Source organism: Echiichthys vipera (assembly GCF_963691815.1).
Source record: "Echiichthys vipera genome assembly, chromosome: 14".
In the NCBI taxonomy this organism is placed as follows: Eukaryota; Metazoa; Chordata; class Actinopteri; order Perciformes; family Trachinidae; genus Echiichthys; species Echiichthys vipera.
This window is the reverse complement of record NC_139839.1, coordinates 19,270,409-19,291,688: the sequence shown is the minus strand read 5'-3', so window position 1 is coordinate 19,291,688 and position 21,280 is coordinate 19,270,409. Positions and strand designations below refer to the sequence as shown.

At 40.5% G+C, this 21,280-nt stretch overlaps 1 protein-coding gene across 8 annotated transcripts in view; it reads right to left on the bottom strand.

The window, feature by feature from the left end:
* LOC310956443 (unconventional myosin-XVIIIa-like) overlaps nt 1–21,280 on the bottom strand; it is a 55,331-nt gene that overhangs the window by 16,733 nt on the left and 17,318 nt on the right. For all 8 annotated transcript variants that reach the window (XM_083926655.1, XM_083926652.1, XM_083926657.1 and 5 more), the window contains 19 exons: nt 19,246–19,332; nt 17,643–17,781; nt 16,508–16,667; nt 16,234–16,420; nt 15,886–16,111; nt 15,629–15,738; nt 14,472–14,537; nt 12,450–12,578; nt 5,900–6,043; nt 5,612–5,701; nt 5,082–5,201; nt 4,851–4,968; nt 3,573–3,700; nt 3,252–3,406; nt 2,276–2,399; nt 1,931–2,131; nt 1,513–1,623; nt 856–960; nt 519–665 (listed from right to left, as the gene is read on the bottom strand). In XM_083926655.1, coding sequence (XP_083782781.1) covers nt 519–665; nt 856–960; nt 1,513–1,623; nt 1,931–2,131; nt 2,276–2,399; nt 3,252–3,406; nt 3,573–3,700; nt 4,851–4,968; nt 5,082–5,201; nt 5,612–5,701; nt 5,900–6,043; nt 12,450–12,578; nt 14,472–14,537; nt 15,629–15,738; nt 15,886–16,111; nt 16,234–16,420; nt 16,508–16,667; nt 17,643–17,781; nt 19,246–19,332 — 2,547 coding nt within the window. The remainder of the gene's footprint in view (nt 1–518; nt 666–855; nt 961–1,512; nt 1,624–1,930; nt 2,132–2,275; nt 2,400–3,251; nt 3,407–3,572; nt 3,701–4,850; nt 4,969–5,081; nt 5,202–5,611; nt 5,702–5,899; nt 6,044–12,449; nt 12,579–14,471; nt 14,538–15,628; nt 15,739–15,885; nt 16,112–16,233; nt 16,421–16,507; nt 16,668–17,642; nt 17,782–19,245; nt 19,333–21,280) is intronic.

The following is a 21,280-nucleotide window of genomic DNA, read 5'->3' as shown; positions in this document are numbered from 1 at the left end:
TTAACAAAAGTTATTAAGCGTATTTTCGGGTGAAATGTGGATTCTTCATACACTTCTTCTACCTGACAGCACAGAAGATCTATATAATCACCACAATTTCAAGATTAGTGTCACCAATTCAATATCCCACCAAATGTCTCCCCTGCTGTTCGTGAGTTATGGTGTTGAATAATGAACGGAAAAGCATTTTTTCGAGAACATTAAGATGTCACAGTGAAGTTGACCTATTGGATATAAAATGCCATCACTTCATCGTTTTTATCCTTTTAGACATTTGTTTGAAATGTTGTCATAGTTAGCATATGAATTCTCAATCTCGGAACCCATCGGCTATCTGTCTGATGACAATTTAGCCTTTGGGAGCAACAGCTAATATATTTCAGACTTTATGGTGTAGCCAGAAGATATCCAGGCCAAGATTTCCTTTTTCAGAGTGGCAGTCATTGCGGAGGCATAAAAAGTGTGTTTGTCTTGGATCAGCATAAGATAAAGTAAAGAGGTCAATTAGGGTGGTATACTTGATTTTTGAGCTGAGCGATCTCCCTCTTGCTTGGGGCGTTACTCTTCAGGTGGTCCAGCATAATCTGTGCGTCCGCCAGAAGGACTTTGGTTCTCTTTAGGTCTTTCTTCAGCCTCTTCTCTGTCTCCACATCCCTCTGGCCCACCTGGAGGAAAAAACACAAATTTCTAGCCATTATTGTCACACACACTCTATATTTATATCCTCTGTCAAAAAACCCAAAGCACCTCTCCAGACTCAAAAGCACTTTTTTTCCGATCAAAAGAAGTGGCGCACACTAAATTGCACACAGTTAACTGTGCTGACAGAGACCAGAGGCAGAGTGATGAAAGTACCTGGTCCTGGGCGTTTAATAGTTTGGACTCCAGCTCTCTTCTCTCACGCAACACTTTCTGCTTGTCTTCATACTCCTCCTCCAGCTGCACTTCCATCTGTTTCAGCTGCAGGACACATGAACAGAGTGTCAGGATGCACAAACAGATGATCAGTGATAAACAAAGTCAGACACAACACACCATCGACCAGTCTGTTAGAAATGGCTGCTCTTGCACATCAAAGACAAATGGATTGCCCTCTCAGGTCTGCTAGCAAGAATTAAACTATTTAATATAGATTTTTTTTTGTATAGATATATGTATACAGATGCAAACACTATTTGCATTCTAAATTGTACCTTGTTATTAATATGCATGTACTGTGTTGGTTGAATGTAAAATGTTCAGCTAATGTTGTGCTTGTTGTTCCTAATACATGATAATATGTGATAGGCAGCCTCTGCTGTGTACAATCCATATATAAAATAATGATTATTATTATTATTACTATAATTATAAATACATCATATTTGCATACCATGTGGGATAACCAAAACCAGTTCAAGAACAAAGTTGCATGAAATGTGTAGTGCTGCCTTGACCAGAACTAATCAATTTTTAGTTCAAGATGGAGATGTATGTTCACCTATGTAAGGAGTGAGAATGAGCAGCACCAACCTTCTTACTGCAGGAATGCCTGATCTCCTCTACCTCTTCATCCTTACTCTCAATATCTTTAGAGTGGGTCTGCCGCTGCTTCTCCATCTCCATCTCAAGCCGCAGCTTAGCCTGAGTGCATGAAGGGGGTGTGCACATATGACAGCATATAAAATAAATGCACAAGCACAAAGTTTTAAAAAACAAAACAAAATGAGAAGAACATAATCTTTGGTTTGCTTGCAAAATTAGATTTCTACATCAGTCAAAAATGAAAGAAAGCCTCTTATAAAATCATAAAAAGACACAAAGGTATTGTGACACTACACGAAGGATATTAGGTGAGAATTACAGTTAAGAGGTTAAAACACTGAATAGGTTGATATAAGCAACTTAGTACGGTACTGTTATGAAATACCACATCTGCACTGCCCTGTACCTGCTCCAGCATCTGGATAGTTCCTGCCTGTTCGTCCAGCTCTTCCTCCTGGTCTTTAACCTTGGCCTCGAGGTCGCGAAGCTGCTTCTTGACCTTGGACAGGGAGGCTTCGTCCTTAGACTCCTGGGACGACAGATCCTCCAGCTCTGCCTCCAGCTGCTGCACCTTCATATTCACGGCATACAATTCCATGTCCTTGTCCTGCAGGCAGAAGAAACACAGTAAAATGCACATCTGGACCAGCCCAGTTATGTCAAATAGAGAGCAGAGAGACCAGACATGTAGTCCCCGAGAGAGGGCATCAAAGTACATTTGAAGTGTGTACAGTAGTGTAAAGTAGCTTACCTGCAGCTGCTGGCGGAGGTTAAACATCTCACCAGTCATTATGTCTTTCTCCCGAGCCAGCTTCTCCCTCTGGCTCCTTTCTCTTTGTACCTCAGCCTGAGCCTGGTTTTGCTCCAGGTCAAATCTGGAATACACGCACACAAATACACACTCATCTTCAACCGCTTATCCGGAGTCAGGTCGGGTCGCTTATCCGGGGTTGGACAATTTGCAGCTCAGTAAAATGTTGATTGTACATAAGACTAATGTTCCATAGGGCTGAACAGATGAGCATTGTAGAAATTTCACAAATGGACAATAATTCACAGATGACTGAAGGCTGCAGGAGATGTAGTAGATAATTATGTTATTTTTATGTGATAAGTAGTTGTGTGTGTGAACATTTAAAAATATTAAGCCCGCTGACTCAATATCTAACCTTAACTGTTACTTGAGCGTCATAGGCTATGCTGGACACAAAGCCCAATGTCAGTTCAGCGCTACCTCTATTTTAGCCTCAACTGTTATCCCGTTCCATTAGCCATCAATTTATAATTGGGTTGTAATACTATGCAAAATGTTTTCTTCAATTGTCTGAGGCAGAAACACTTATGGTTAGTGAACTTAACAGCTAAGTGTTTCATGCTGTCAACTCGTTGTAATTCCCTGTTTTTCTCTCTGAAGCGCAGCTGAAAATAATTTCACCCACAGAGCATCTTCAATTAGCCACAGGGGAGAGATCACATTCTGCCACAGCGATAGCTTCTCAAGTGCTTAAAGCCTTAAAGTCATTTTCTCAGCTAATGCAATTCCACAGATTACAGAACATCTCAGTCACTATTCAAATGAAAGACAACGTGAGTGTTCTGTCGGCTGGGTCAGAGTGACTGTGCCTGGTCTTTCACGGAGAAAAGAGCAATGTTCTCTGTAATTTGTGTTTACGAAAGAAAGCCATACAGATGGACAACTAGAAAGGCAGCGAGACAAAGAAACTAACTTCCTCTGTTTCTTCTCCAGATCATGGTTGCGGCTCTGCAGGCCCTCCAGGTGAAGCTTGGTGTCCTGCAGCTCTGCCGTCAGTTTCTGGCACTTCTTCTTCAGCTGCTGCACAGAGCGCTGCACATCCTCATTATCTGTCTGCAAATCAGCCAGCTGCAGCGGGCATACGCACAGACACACACGCACATGCAAACAAACACAACATATTATTCTTTCACGACAGTTCGATGCATATCATTATCATTACATTGTGTGGTATTCAAACATTAAAATAGACTTGGTTTGTTCAGTGATTTATGATTATAAAAAAGTTTCTTGCCCTTCTCTCCAGATGTCTTTTGCTCTGCTGCTCTGTGTCCACCTTCTCGTCAGACTCCTGCTGGAGTTTCTTTTTGGTGAAGTCCATTTCACGAATGGCTCGGTTGTATTTTATCCGCCACTCGCCTCCTGGAGGAAAGGCATACAATTTAGAAAATGTCTTTGTGACATTTGGGTGTCTCCTGCCTACGTGGAAAGTATGTCCGGGCCTTTAATGTAGGTCCAGCAGAGTATACAGATGAAAAAGGCTCAAAAGCTTAGAAATGATGACTGCTGTGGATTATGGAGTGCACTGTACTGGACGTGATGGTTATCACATTCAAGGACCAAAATAATATAATCTTTTGGGAAATAAAACGTCTTTCATCAAATCCCAACCTTATAAGGTCAAAAGAAACTCGACAGGAAACTACAAAGCAGCCTTTCAGCAAGAGGGTTTCAGCTCTAATCTTGGATAAACCTGAGGTAAGAATTCAGAGCACACCACAATAGTAGTTAGAGAAGGACATGTCTAAGTGGCACTTTCCACAGTTCTTAGCCGACCCTAATTCTGGAGCTGTCAGAGGCTATCAGAACTATAGAAGATATTCAGGTTCGGGTTCATTTCCAAGCCTTATCATTTTAGAGGCTGTCCATTTCTCCTTCACATACCAACACCGACTCCTCCATCAGTGCTGCTCATTAGCATATATATAGCATAATGACAACTTGCAGGGCCACCGGCTCTGATCCCAACGATTATTTTCTCATTCATCTAAGAATTCTGATATGCTCTGTAATGGCTTGTCTGCTGAGGTGGGTTGAAGGGGGGTGGGAACACAGAGAAAAGTCGCATGGACACTATGCTCTAAATGGGAGCTCTCTTTCCCAGCAGGTGGATACCAATCAGCAACAGGCATTAGTCGTAATGCCTGGGAGCAAATATCTTAACCCCCTAGTGGTTAATCCAAAACTTAAAAAAATATTCTTGATAGCATCATGCAAGATATGACCATTTCTCTTGCTGAAAGAAAGCGGCTAATTCCCGCAGCTACAATTGTGAACACAACGCTGGTATAAACGGTTCAGAAAATGATGTTTCTGACCTGAGCTGACATGCCCTTTAGGCAGATTTGGCGAGCTGCTGCAAATGTCAAAAGAGCCAATTAATAAGTGAATTGAAAACAAATGTTAAAAAACACTGATAACCAAGATTGTGTTTCCAACTTAAATCTGGGCAGTATCTGGCGTCTATGATGTCACCTGCATATGACAACTAGCATTTTCTAGCTCAACTAACCAGCATCATCATCATCGTCGTCCATTTCCCCGTTGAGCTCTGATGATTTCATGAGCCGAGCTTCCATCACCTCCATCTCCTGTGATTCTAATTGTTTCTTCATGGCGTCAAACTTAGCCTGCAATGCAAAAATTCACGCAGCAATCAGAATAAGAGCAGTCACATTGACATTGGAATTTTTTTAAATATTAAGATGCTACAGTGTGAGTTCATATCGATGTGTATATGTGCCTGAAGATCCTTCATGTCCTTCTCCAGGCGGAGTCTCTCTGAAGTCTCAGTCTCCAGCAACTGGGATGCTGACTCACTAGTGCTTCTCTCATCAGCCAGTTCTGCCAACAAGTCTGAGATCTGCACACACACACACACACACACACACACACACACACACACACACACACACACACACACACACACACACACACACACACACACACACACACACACACACACACACACACACACACACACACACACACACACACACACACACACACACACACACACACACACACACACACACACACACACACACACACACACACACACACACACACACACACACACACACACACACACACACACACACACACACACACACACACACACACACACACACACACAGTAAGACAAAATTACAAATACTTGACACTGTTCTTCTACAAATAAGTGATCTTTAACGAACATGAAAGCGTTTAACTACACCGCAAGTCCTAAACAACATCCTCCCAGCATGCATTGCCACAGACGAAAGGACCCACCCTGCTCTCCAATCGATCAGTGTTCAGTCTCAGCTCATTCCGCTCTTTCTCCACCCTCTCCAGCTTCGATTTCTGCTGCTGTATCTCCTCCTGAAGCACAGAATGGAGCTATAAGGTTTGTGTAATGTAACAGGTAAAACTGAAATATTAAGTATTACAAGAAACATCAATTAATAACAGGAAGTTCCACTCTGAAGTGGCAGCTGCATTTTTAAAGTGGATTAGAGGCTGTGTAACTGAGAGGAATAAAATCAGGTTGAGGTGTATCACACAGAAAGGCCGCCTCACGTCTTTGCCTCGCATCTGCTCCTCAGTGAGCTGGACCTTAATGAGGGGCTGAACTGTGGTGAAGAGCTTCCACCATGGCCAGTCCTTCACGCCATGGTTCTTCTTGATGTTTTTTTGGACGCAACGGATTGCTAGGTCCTGAATCTGAAACACACATACGGAGAAGTTGTTACCAAAAAGAAGGACATGCGGATTGAGTCGATTGGAGTGTATTATTAATGTAATCTGTAAATTGGTCTTCTAATATAAACAAGTGCTTCAACAACAGTTTTTACTGTGAAAAATCACCATAACGGCATCTTAACTAAAAACTAAACAATCGAACACAATGTTTCAGCATGAGTTTGATCTGAAATTGGCAAAAATTACAGCTTATTAGCTTATTACAACTATTAGTTTATTACACTAGTGCAGTGCCCAGTTTGATCAGGCCAATTGCTAGGCTCCTGGTATTGTTGTTTGCAGTGTTGTTGGGGGGCGTTCTGAGCATGTGACTGTTCAGAATGTGTGCCTGTTCGGAGGGTGCCCAAAATCGTAGCTTGCAGCATTCTCAAGAACCACTCATACAATCAACTTCACAATAGACACTGCACTCTCTTTGATACTCAGAAATACACCTGCCAAGTGTGAAGTAGTTTTCTTCTCGAAATATGTGAATTTAAAACACGGAGAGACAGACACACACGCACACTATATAGTTATATGGAGTGTTCAGAACAGTCTGATATCTGAGGTTTTTGCTCACACAGATTTTTACATTTACTTATTACACAAAACTTTAATCAATCCACAGAAAGAAGTCTAGTAAATTTAACTCCAGCTACTTCATATTTAATATGAACATCCGACATTGTAACATTATATATATGACGGCGTCAAGACCAGTCAAGTCAAACTCTATTATCCCACCAGGAGAAATTTGGTTGCAGCCAGGTTTACAAACACATTACTAACAGTTTGCATGTTCACCCTGTGTCTGCATGGGTTCTCCTTCCACAGTCAAAAGACATGCATATATTAGGTTAATTGATGATCCTAAATTTCCCGCAGGTGTGAATGTCTATGTGATAGGCTGGCGTCCTGTCCAGGGTGTACCCCGCCTCACAGCAGTGTCCAGTGATGTCTTTCAGAAAATAAGCAAAATCTTAATCACTCACCGGAATAAATAGTTTTACAGAACTCAGGACTTGCCAGTCTCCTCTGGAGAGTTTCTTCAGTGTGTTTTCCAAGGCTGGAAGCTAATTTTTGATTAATTAAATCAAACATGTTGGCAGCTAATTCCAAGTATTACATGATTTCCATGCTGCTTATGCATGAGGCTCTCCAGCAGCAGCAGCAGATTATGGGTAAACCCAATTAGAGCAACAGAATTCTCAGCATCAGGTACATTTCGCCCTGAAGGTACTCTCTATGACCAATTAGGATTTGTCACACAGTGCAAGCCTTAACATGGAATAAAATGCAGCAAATATCTGACAGAAGATTTAAGCAGGTCTTACTTGTCATATTTAGTATTTAGTCAAAAATGAAAAGGAAACAAAGAAAAGATTACACTACACCATGGATAAACATTTTGGTATTCATATCACATTAAGAGGGTGACAGCTGTAAGACAGTGTGATGCAAATTAGTTATGTGAGCCAAGATTGAGAAAAAAAGCCCCTTTGTCAATGTTTTTTATCGTATTATATTGTGTTCAGGCATGTCTGTACATATGTAAGACATCCAAGTGCTGTGATACATGACAGCAGCTCTGCCCTGATGTCACTCTGATCCCACTTCTGAGGCGTACATGTATTTTCTGAGAATTTCTTCAACGTGAAATAAAGCCTTGCTAAATGACAGCTGCTCTGATTACTTGTAGGGGTGGGTGAAATGCAGTATATACAGTATATATTGTTAAAAACAATGTTTTATGTCTATTGTGTATATTTCTATATATCTTTTCTATCGCAATGTCGGAAAACCAGGTCCCGAACTTTTTAAAATCACTTGGATGCTGCTTCATTTTGCACTTAAGGTCCATTCATTCACACAGACATACATAAACTAAGATAGTAGTCACAGCTGCCCGGAGACAGACTGACAGAAGCGTGGTTGCTAATCAGCGCCTACGGCCCCTCCGACCACCTCCTCAAACATACAGCAGTCATACATATTCACATGAGGCAAGGTGGGTGAAGTGTCTTGCCCAAGGACACAACGACCATGACACAAGTAGGGCATGGCAGGGATCGAACCGCCGACCCTTCAGACATTGGCCGACCCACTCTCTCAACCGCCATTACATCTGTTGTATCAACCTGATATCGGGATAGACGATTTTGGCCATCCACCAGCCCTAAGTCAATGTATGGCCTAATCAGGAACCTATGGGTGTCTAATATCATGACATTTCAATCCCGAATAAATTGTAAAGAGATATAATCCTAGCTGTTAATCGATACGCAATAAATCAAGAAATAACAATGCAGAGCCCATGACGGCCTTTATGGTAGGAGGTATTCATGTTTCTTTGATATGGAAAACTTGGTTTTGTATGTTTCGAATACATGAGATATCGTGTAGAATCGCCTGTCTGAAAAAGGTGTATCTTAAAATTCAGTACTGCACTGTTGAAATGAAGGGACAAGTGAATAAGTATAGAATTACTAGGCTGAAGCAAGGTTATGCTTGCTGCTTACATTGATTTCAATGCAAAGAACTAAAAAAAATAACATCAGTAGGGTACCTGAAGGACAAATCTCCCAATGCAGTGAGAGCCTGCTGAGGCAAAATAACAGAGTTTTATAATGTCAGGTTGTCCCCTTGAGGAGACAGTTGAAAGAGGGGAGAAAAAAAGGAAAAATTATGGTTTTGTCATTTAATGTCACATTGGCTTGGCACAGCTTCACAAGGTTAACATGCCAGGGAATATCAATCAAGGGAACTTGTGACTTGTCTGTCACATCTACTATATACATCAACCAGCAAGAGTCTGAGAGATTTCACCAGAACTCATTCGCACTGTTCCAGAGGCAAAGTATCGTCTACTGTTCCTGCTGGACTGGATACTTCAAACAGTGCAAGAGGCAATGGAGCCCTATCAATATAAAGAGACGAATAACACGGTAACAGCAAAAGCGCAAGTGGATGTTATTATGTGATGATTACTCTACAATTGAAGAGCAACATACTCACAATCATGGAGAGAAGGGGAGATGAAAATCACAACACAGCCCTGCTTCTGTTTCATTATTCTGGTGTCGACTAATTGAATGAGGACTAAAATAAACAGAATAAGATTCAACAGGAAAAATGGCCTTTCAGGTAATCATTGCAAGAAGAGACTGTACACCACAACTATTAATAAATTCCGCAAAAAGGGAAGCAAACTAGACTTGGCACGGCTCCTCATTTCTGATTTCTCTAAAGTGCACATTTTCACATCTCAATGTGACACTTGACTGCATACTGAGCTAATAATGTTCAAAGCTTATATTTTTAGAGGGCTACATGTTAATTGTCAAATCATTCCATAATTGTAAAGACATTAAGACAGAGTTTGATAATGAATTATTGGACTTTTCCAATCCACCAAGCTTCTCCCAACATTGAATCATATAATGCTGTGTACTGTTTAGAAGTATAAGACAAAGCACAGTGTGAATGTTTTTTTTTATCCAAATGTCTAATCAGTCTTATCATCTATCATCCTCACTATTATTTTAAGTTGTTTTAACAACACTGTGGAAGTAATTAAAATGCCTGATTTTCTAAATATATATAAAAAACTCAACCAGATTGTATTTTTAGTTATAAACGGTGGATCTATCCAAAGGTAACAAAATGTGCATTACTGAGTATATATTTCTGGGGCCCCTGCACAGACCGCGGTGTGCAGAGATGAGCTGTGATCGAGTAGCATCAATATGTCTATGTTGTCATTTTTTCCATCTGAATTGGAAAATAATACATCAGCCACATTAGCTGCAGTCATCTTTGTTGATTTCAAAAATGCCCATGGTTACCTTAGGACAGAACCAGAACCATTTTTTCCTGCTTGTTTCCAGTCTAACTAACGTAATCTAAGCTAAGATAACTGACTGCTGGCGTTAGATTCCCATTTACCATACAGACATGACAGTGGCATCAATCTTCATCTGACTCTCTGCAAGATACACTGTACTATTAATTTAAAGTATTACAACTGCTGCTTAAAATTTCAAATCTATAGATATGTGGAAGACATTTGTGTTTGTGTGTGTGTGCGCTGCTGCATATACCTTTTTAATTGACCTGCTTTTTTTGATGGAATTGAATTAACGGACTTTTGAGAAAAGCTGATTATACAATGCCAGTAAAGTGTAATTATATGCATAGTTTAAATAAGCCTTTACTCTAGATCACCCTATAGCCTCGATAGAATCTGCAGTCACATTGAATCACATTCATAATTGTATGTAAGATCGTACCCTGCCAACCTACACTAAGTTTAAGAGCAATACTATTACAAGATAAAATGAAAATAAAGGCTCATCTTTCTATTACAGATGCATTTGCAGGAGATAGGGGGCACATGGGGGCAGAGGGAAAAAACTGCCTCTTTGCTAATGACTTTTGTAATTGCACAGTTGCCTAGCAATTTTGAATAGTTCCTTGATGTTGAATTACTTCAAGTTCTCGCAGATTATCAAGCATCAGGCTCTTAGCCTGCTTCACTCTATGAAAAAGGACCTTTGAACTTAATAGAGAAAATACATTTGCCTCTCTTGGTTCCCCATTTTCAACCAACATCTATTGGTCAAGACTCCTATGGTAAAAACAGTAACAACATAAGGGAATTCAAATCCAGTCGAGTAAAAGGTCATATTGATTTACCTTATTGCAAAGATGACAATTTAATAGTTTTAATGGCATCATCTATACCAGTGTTTCTCAAACTTTGTACATGACATACCACCTCAGAAAATATCAGGCCCTCTAAATTACCACCACTGAGACCAATGTTAACATACACTATTCAGCTTTGGACAGGGAGGTTAATTCCTAATCAGAAGATTATTTATATATTATATTATTTATATTATATATAACCAATAATTTGACCTTGAGGTTGTAACCCATGACCATGACTGGGCAGGCTGATATTGAAACAAAAATGTTACAGGAAATGCTAATCATATTTTAAATTTTAAATGTCACAGATCTTAGAAGTTTAATTATTTTCTTAGTACTATATTATTATGGAGTTAATGTTTACTTTTTTTATTTATTTTGGAGATTCCTTGAGTACCACCAGTGGCACAAGTACCACAGTTTGAGAACCAGTGATCCACAAGACATCTACTCACTTACAGCATATCACACTGGATGGAGAGCAGCAATGTTGATTCTGTTACTGCTGGTTCATCACTAGCCAGCTGAAGCGGCACATTCACTTAAATAGTAATCACAGAGCGGGAGAAGGACTGCAGGCCTCCATACATCACAAGAGGACATGTATGAGGTCCAGAGAGAAGGACCTATCACTTTCTGGGAGAAAAATGGAAGATGGGTGGAGCACATGGGTGTGTGAGTCAGCAGTTTGTTTGATAAGGCTGCATTTTAAGGGGAGTAGATTGATACAAGAGAAATAGATGTGTCAGTATCAAATATCTCCCTGGAAGAGCTGATTGGATGGATTACAGAACAGGAGGAAGGGGGAAAGGGCAATAGATTTAGAGAGCACATTTATAATTAGTTGAAGATTTACAGCAGAGCGAGTTAGAGCTACCCAAAGAGCAGAGCAAACTGGCTCTAAAATTAGCTCTGAACAAAAAAATCTCAACTCCTGGTGGATTCTAAAGAACAAGTCTTCTGGGGCTCATATTCCTCACCTACTTTATTGACATTGATGCTTACTTTGTTCGTTATTGCATGTGTTACATTTATTTTTCTGATTTAAAAGATGTGCAGTCTATGGCTATAACGTGTCATGTCTTACATGCTTACTAGAAAAAAAATGAACAAAAGACATTTATGAATATGTTCATGTGCACCATTAGGCTGCGGTGTATATTGGCTAGAGTGGTTTCGATACCGATACCAGTATCGGAAATTCCTTCAATGCTGCCTAAAATGCTGGATTGAGTATTTGGGAGTATGCAGATCTATACACTGATCCAATACCACATATTTTAGCAACTTTAAAGTAGTTCCACTCAGATAAACCAGCCGTTAAAAAACAGTAGCCTACCTAGGTTCCATAACATACACAAAAGTACTATTGTCGATAAACTAACGTTACCACTGGAAAGTTAATATGATCCTGAACATAACTCAGCTCTTTCAGAAAGAGCTCTGATAGATGTTAATTCGTACATTTGACTTTTCCTCTCATTTTCCATGTGTTTTGTGGAACCCTGATTAGAGCGTTTGATTCCCTCTCATTCAGATGATGATTTGGATAAAATGTGTGATAAATAAACACTGCATATCCTCTAACAATTTAGATGACTATATCCTTGGTGTATTTGGCTTAGACTAACTTTAATCTAAGCTGTTCTTCCTATTGTGACATCTTGCCTACCTTCCTCTTCTTAAAGGCTTGCCGTGCCAGGTAGCCTCTACAGGAAGCTTGGAATAGAGTGAGATTACGCTTGGTCTGCTCATCCCTCTGTTCCTCCAGCTTTGACAAGGTGCCAGCTCTGAAGAACAACTAGAACAAAACACAAAGACACACCATCAAATTAACTTATTAGCAAAGGATAACATTATTAAATGATTATGTAATGCTCATTTTAACCAGGGGGAAATTGGATTTAGAGGCCCTGCTTTTAAAAAGTAAATAAGTGCACTGAAGCAGTAAATCAATAAGAGGTTGTGTAATCCGTGGACAAGTGAGTCTTCTCTAAGTGAAAAAGCTGTGATTAAGTTATTATCTCAGACAATCAGCCTTATCTGTTTCTAATCTAGGCCAAAGGTAAAACACAGGTAAACAGCCAGTATAAAGCAGATCATGTCACAGCCTGTTTACACCTCAGAGGGATTAGGCACTTTGAATGCATTCCAGATATGATGGCAGCAAGCTATTAAAATGGATGGATGATGGACTGTCTTCATCCAAGGTCTTTCTGCACATGTCCCAATGCTTTATAAATAACCAAATCCATGTGTGATTTGTTAACAAAGCAGAAGCTGGAAATGATCGAGCAGCTTTAGTAGGAGAATCTGCAAACCAGCAGGGAGGAGGAGTGATGCATTCAATGACCTCAGTGAATATTACTTTGTAAATTGGTGTGGTTTGAGCAGATGCTATTTGTTATCATCAGTTGCATGTAGTACGGTCTAAAATGTATATAGCTATGCTGTTTTAAAGGCCCCATACTACTTATTTTCTGTATACCTTTATTTTTTTTACATGCTTTAATGTAAAAAAATACATTTTTCTTATACTGTCCATCTGAATATAGCTGTACTCACCCTCTGTCTGAAATTCTCTGTTTTAGCGCCTGTCTCTTTAAGTCCCCCCCTCCTACTAAAAAAGCACTGTCTGCTGTGATTGGTCAGCGTTTCCGGTCTAGCACTGTCATTACAGCCTGGGAATGACTGTGACGGCACTGTAGTGGCACTTGCTACCGATATATAATGTAGTTGTGACACCACAGAAGAACCGAAGTCCTGACGGCTCATTTAAAGGCCCAGTTTCTGAATACTTGCTGTTTGCATTTCGTTTTGATACTTTCACAGTATTTATAAAATAGCACTTTAAGCTGCTGTGTGATTAAAAAAAAGCAAAAAACAGAAATGTCACTTTTTTACAACATAGGACCTTTGAGATATGCGGCTATCTCTATTGGCTGATTCTGTCAAAAGCTGTGATTCCACCGCCATAAGGTTATAAGGGGCTGATGTAATTGGAATGCAAGTGAGACAGGTTGCTAAGATGCCATTGGAATGCTTTGTGAATGGCCAACTGTGCTTGTCTACTTCTGAGCCTATTTCACACTCCAAAGTGTGGCACCGTGTGAATCCACTCTTGTGTCATGTGTTTTTAAAGGGCCCTGTACAGCACATGTATCTGTGAGCACAAGTTCCACTGTTTTCTACGTTACTGTTTCCTTTGATTTCCTTCTTGGCTGATGGCCACTTTCTGGCTGATAGGATTAGACCTCAGTGTGCCAGGCAGTGTTTACTGAGATTACTTTACAACGGTCATGGGGAAAAACAAAGAGGGCTATCAGTTGCGAGAATTTGCTCTAATGACCTGAAGAGAAAGAGAGAATTACGGTCACATAGTCAGGCAGGGTAGAGAAATGCCTCTCGGGTAGCCATAGGCTACAAGAATAAAAGAAGGGACAAGCCTTGGCAACTCTCCAAAAGAAAGCATGACAAACAAACCTCAAAGAGGGACAGGTGTAATGAAAGGCACACTCCCCCAGACAGCAAGTCTCTTTGTAAGTAAAAAATACAAGGTTAAAAAAAAGAGCTGTATACATCAGCTCTGTGCTTTAAGCTTTAATAGGAGTGAAACTGGCAGCGATTCAAAGCAAATGTTTATTCAATCATTTTAAGGCTGTTTATTTGTTTGAGATGTGGTGGCATTACTTACCCTACTGAGACCCATGTGGTAACTGCTCTTCTCCAAGTCCAAGGACTCCAGTAACTCCTCCACAGCCTGGGAAAAGGCACACATGTACACAAACATACACACACACTTTCAACTGCTGGATCCAGAGGGGACTTCTACTGACACGGCAACACTTCAGTAGTCCGCAGTTCCCCTAAGTTGCCATGCTGAACTAATGGTACAGTGCAGTTTCCCCCTCTTCTCTCACATCCATTTCCGGCTGGAATTTGTTTTGAAAGTAAGTCAGTAAGCATGGGAAAAGTTTGGCTACCCAACCACAAACCAATTACAACTTGTCTCCCAATAATCCACCTGCTCCTGGCATATTCTTCATGACCTTTCCGGTGGTCCAGGCCCTCTTGTAGCTTTGAACACATATAGTCGATGCAGACGTACACCATCAGCCAGCCCGGAGCCTCTCCCTGTCCATCTACCAGCCTGTATACTGAAGGTGCATTGTTGTCTCAGCCTCCTCTCTCTACTTGAGACTACAGTCTGAAAAGACCACATCTAGATTATACCAGGAGAGGTTTGCCAGGAGCACTGAGAGGCTTTTGTTTGCCAATGTTTCCACCCAGAGACTCAGCCACAAAACACAGACACAGGGGAACATTCTTAACCCCATTTTCTCTCTCTCACTCACTCACTCACTCACTCACTCACTCACTCACTCACTCACTCACTCACTCACTCACTCACTCACTCACTCACTCACTCACTCACTCACTCACTCACTCACTCACTCACTCACTCACTCACTCACACTCACACTCACACTCACACTCACACTCACACTCACACTCACTCACTCTCACTGTACTGTACTGTACTGTACTGTACTGCAGTACTGTCAAAACTACAGGAAAAAACCTTGGCAGCTAGTTCCCAATGTCCAGATTACAAAAGATAAGTGCATCTACCTGAATGGTATTTTGTAGCTTTGAACCAAGTGAAGCACTGATAAGGCTCAGTTGATAAGATCATTACAATGGCTCTGATAAATGAGAGTTTATTTATTTCAATTGAATGCTGACAAATCAGGGGCAGATGTAATGAAGCTGCCTTTTGACAACATTAATCTTCACTGTGCTTGGCCACTGTCTGAGCTGCTCATTTTCCTCTCTCGTTGATTGACTTACTCTCTTCTCGTCCTTCACGATGTAATTCCTCCCATGTTTCTTTGTGAGGTGCGGTGCCAGCACATCAAAGCGCCGTCGAAATTCAGAGAACACCATGTTATCAGGGTAACCTGTGAAGGTCAGAATCAAATAACAACATTAGACTCTGGAAATGTTTGTCGAGGGTCACATATATTTTGGGAGTGACTCTATGACAAAATTGAGAGGTTTGTTGTTGTGTGCCCGTTCTTAGTAAAGTAGTTAGGCAGCTACCTCACCTTGCCTGTAGATCCGGACAGCATCCAGCAGCTTAGAGCCACGAAGCTGAGCACGGAGCAAGGCTACATCCAGCTGCATTAAGCCAGGATCCCCAGTCTCCCCTTGAGCCTCACATTCCCCTCCTTTGAACAGGGATCCACTCAGAGCCTTGAGGGCATCTGCCTTGGGCAATATGCAGTGAACAAAGTGAATCCTGGACCTCCGCACCATGTCAAGGAGAGCATCCTGGAAAATACAGAGTAGGGTTAGGGACATTCAGTGCAATATCTTCCACAGGCGCATCTACATATAATCACTTGACATCTTTGCTTAAAACAACCAACATTACTTCCATCCTCTCCTCTCACCACTTGAAGCTTTATCTGGATGCACAAGGACTTCTTCTTTATAGCAGCCACCCCTGTGGTGAAGGTCTTCCTCATGCTCGTGGCCCGTCGCAAGGACAGTTGGGAAACACCTTCGAGGCCCGCGATGGAACCGGACAGAACGGTGGCTCCAGACGCTCGACTCATGAACAATGAGCTGATGATCTTCCTGCAAGAGATACACTACTTTAGCCTAAAAATCCACTAAAGGAAAACTTGATGTGATCCCCTCTCCTTATGCATTTGTGATGCTTACTTCTGGGAGTCCTGCAGAAGGCATGTAGCATTGGTAGAGGCAGGATTCTGCTTGGCATAGTTTAGCCACCCGCAGGCATCGTACTCCACCCAGTCAGTCCCGTGGCTGTGGCCCAGCAGGAAATGACGGTCCTTTTCACTCTTCAAGAGGAATGTGTGACCTGATGTAAATGAAGGGGGTAGTGTAAGATTCCCTGGTTTATGCAGAGAGATGACAAAAATTAGCAGTCTCCCTCAGGGGTTTAGGAAAGTGTTCTTACAGTCTGCATGAAGGGTTTATCTGGTTTCCTCTGGTATGCATGGGCTGTCACAAACTTACATAAACTTTACTGATACAGTGATAAAAGACAACCTGTTCCCAACCTAGTCATTCACGCTGTAGACTATCAAAGATATATTACTGATGCAAAGTGAAATCTGGCCTATACAAAGAGTATAAAGGAGAACTTTTGAGCTTTTATTTTAAAAGTTATTAGTTAACACTTTTTCAGAATTCAATTGAGTTGTTTTTGTACCATTTCGATGAGTTGTGACCTTGGAAAGTAACATTTGTTGCAAGGTTGCCAACAACATACATTTAAATAATTTCCACCTGGGATTATTGAAGTATTTATGATCAGTTTGATGTTGGTCAAGCAAATCAGATAATGCTTTGTGTACAGTGTATAATATAAATATGAAGCATTGAATTCTCCATGATATAGTACAGTTTATCATGACACCGAAAATCTAAAAATATATACATACTACATGTTGAAATGTCTGTATCTAAAACTAAATATGTAGCAAGAATTGGCAAATACTGTAAAAGAGAGAGTAAAAGAATGATTCTGCTCTCACAGATTGCACATAATGTTTCAAGCAACAACAAGAGATGAAGTTCAAACCAAGCATCTTAATTTACACCATGTTATTGGTTTGGTAACATCATTATTATTAATATAACATTATTAGTATTTATATTAAATATTCATATTGGCTTTGTGTGTGTGTGTGTGTGTGTGTGTGTGTGTGTGTGTGTGTGTGTGTGTGTGTGTGTGTGTGTGTGTGTGTGTGTGTGTGTGTGTGTGTGTGTGTGTGTGTGTGTGTGTGTGTGTGTGTGTGTGTGTTTGTGTGTGTGTGTTTCCTCTCCTTGCCTTTACTCTCGCCCTCAGCGGGTCCGTAGTAGCTAAAGAGACGTCCCAACAGGGTTTCCTCCGACCCCCCAGGCTGCAGTGCCTCCTCCTCCATCAGCCACAGCAGACCCCGTGCCTCATCTGTTCGCCCTGTCCGTACCTGTCAAATAAACATGTATACACACATAGACGCACAGAGGTCTTCTTAGTGCAATCCTAATGTGGACACAAAATGTTATGTTTTACCTTCAGTCCTTCGGGAACAATAGTATATGAGTCACAATCACTGTGCCGTTTCGCATACTTTCCGTTTTACTTATTTGTTACCTATACTAGTAACACAAGCATCACAAATTAAAGTTTAAAAAGCATTTGTGGTCTCTGCACCCTCCAGCAGTCACTACAATAATGGCATCATCAATTTAGGTTTTCCTTATAATCGAAATGGAAACCAAGAAGAGCTCATGAATACAAACAGTAGCCGGGGAAAAGGGATTAAAAAGTAATACAATTAGTATTACAATTAGTGTGAACACAGAGAAGAAAATAAAACCCACTCTAGCATAGATGATCATGGAATTGAAAAAAATTAGAATGAAAATTAAAAAGTGTGTTTGTTTTTTTTGCTCTTAAACGTTTGCCAGAGTCCTAAGTTTACATGATGCACTTTTTCATCCAGTGGCATTTAGAATAAGCCAATATTGTTTTGTGGATGACAATGAGCTCCAGGGAGAACAATCTCCAAACTGAGATAGCCAGCTTGGTTGGCATGGCTGATGCCTGAATCCACCCTAGGAGCTTGGGAGCCGAACTTACAACCAAAAAGTGTTTTCTGCAGCTATCGGGAAGTTACACTGGAGACATCCTTATCTGCAGTACACACTACACTGACTTCAAATACAACACAGAGTATCAGTTTGGAGGAGACATATGACAACTATGAGGATTGCAATGAATTGAACGTTAAGGCTGTTTGCGATAACAGACATCTGAACTACAATAGGAGAAAAAGAAATATCTGAGTGAAAAAAAACTATGATCCAAATGTCTTTTCATTCTAAGGAGCAGATCTTTAGAGTTGACTTTGGAAATGACTTTGAAGGATCAGTGTTTTTTCCCCCTTTGGTTTATAGTGTGATGAACTACAGTTCAATGCTTCTGATGACATTCCCATTAGAGTGTGGGCCCTTTAAAAAGTAAAGCATTCAAACTAAACACATTGGAATTATACCAAAGTGATCTATGACTCTCTAAACTCTGCCATTTCTGTTTCCATGGTGAAGATCACAAGCTGCAGAGGCCAAACATCGATTTTCTTTCTTGAAGTCAATTCTATAACCTTTCTTTTCCTGCTCCTACCCTCTGTTTTGAGCCTCTGCCAAACACCTTTCAATATTTAAACAACTCACAAAAGAAAACTTCTGATGCTAAATGATGCCTGTTATTGTTGAATAAGAAAATGATGCCAAGAGAGTATCGTGTAAAAATGGATCTTGAAAGGGATGTAAGTCTCTTGGGTGTTCTAAGAAGGATCAAGATGCAACACCAAATTTATGCATTAAAAAATATCCAGAAATTTGAGTCAGAAATGAAGACAACAGACACATGAAAACATTGAACTTACCAGGGCTTGGCTTGAGGCTTGGTCAATCACTGCTACAGACAGGGATGTGCTGGGCTCTGTGTCATCTAAAGCAAGCTCTATGTTCTCCTGAAACAAGACAGGCAGATTGGCAGACTATTTAATGACTTGTGATGATGTAAAAAGTATTATACAAGAGTGAAAATAGAAGAACCTTGAAAAATTGATGTGATAGAAGTGATTGACATAGATTTCTGCATGCAAGGCAATTTAAAAGCCTGGGTTTCCTATTGACACAGACAAATGTGTTTAATCAAGAGGGGCCTGATATTCATGAAATGGTAATGTAGATGATGGAGAATGAAACAGTTGTTCCATGTGTGCAGTTGGACGGGAGGTTTCTCTGAGTGAGGTACCTATTGTCTGCTGTATGGAACCACAGTTTTACTGCAACAACCTAGATCCTGTTTAGATAGTTCCTGTCCCTAAAAAAATTATGGGTCTCGAGGTAGGAGTTTCAGATTCACCCTGGAACTGTGTAGCTTTCAGGACTCAACACAACCCTGTTCCCATGTTGTCATGAGCCCTAGGAAACCAAGAGTTCACCCCAATATCCCTCCTCGACTCCTCAATCTCTTGACCAGGAATTTGATTGTGACCTGCCATTCGGAAGGACCTCCCAATTCCTTAAATGCGCTCGGAGGAATTGAGGATAGAGGATAGTTCCAGGGGAGAGGGAAGCTAGGATACATAAGTGCAGCCTGTGCAATAGTGTTGTTGTTACACATGTATAAATGCTACATCTCTAGTTCCGCAGCTGGCAAAATTTAAACAAGCCATAGCGGGACAAGCACCACTACACAAATGTACGCCTTGAAATGTATTATATATTTCAAAGTGGAATACTAATTATTTAAGGCAGAAGAAAGGCTAATGTTGAATTCCGCACATGAAATATGAAAATTCTTCCGTCCATCTCATCCTCGCATCTTAGCACCTCGTAAGACACAAGGAAGAGAAGCAAGTTAGGGGAAACAAAGATGCTAATTAAAGTAACAGGATGAACCCCTAGCCTCCAAGTGACCCTGACTCACATGAATGTGAATGTCAACTGGTAATCGATTACAAGGAGTTCCCTGGTAGAGCTTCAACGATGAATCCATTAATCAATAAGCCAATGAACTGCGAAAAAATAATCTTTTTTTTTAAGCAAAATACTAAAGCTTTACTGTTTCCAGCATCTCAGACTTGAGGATTTATTTTATATTCATCATAAATGTTTGGATTTTGGAGCATTGGTCTGACAGAAGACATTTGAACACTTCACCTTGGACTGTGGGAAAATAGAACACCATTTGTCCTTTTATTCTGACTTTTTATAGACCAAATGATTGAACAAAAAATAATTGTCATAGCAATAATAAAAAAATGACGATTAGCTAAAGCTTGATTCCAGGTACTGGACATGCTATTGTCTCGTCATTCAGATGAGACAATAGAGGCCAGTTGTGGAGTGGTCCCACAATTATGCACACAGTCACCCAAGTAATTTAAAATCCTGATTCCCTTTCATCATAGAGGGGTGGCTTGGCCCATGCACCTTATGAAAGTGCAGGCAGCCATAATAATCTCCAAAGATTTTTATGGATAATGAAATGAAAAAAAAACAATAGCATACTGGATGTAAGAAAACTAAAAGCCACAACAAATCTATTATAATAGCAAGAACGTTTGACATTTACTTGTTTTTCCTATAGGTAAATGGAAAATATTTCATTACTGTTCCAGATAATAACATTTCTGGGATAGAAGTGGAAATAAAAACAGTAAATTACCCTCACCAAAGCAAAACAGGCATAAAGCAGCTCACGGTGACAAAGTGCAGGCGGCACTTGGAATGCGGGGAAATGTTGGCGGTGCTAATAGTGTGGCCATGACAGATGCCAGTGTTCTAGTTGACAGTGCACGTGAAGTAGCCTAAACGCTTTTTATTCTCTGCAATGGAGAGTCAATGCGCAGAGGATATAGAAAAACTACCCACACAGATGCAGAACTCAACACCATATAATTAGATAAT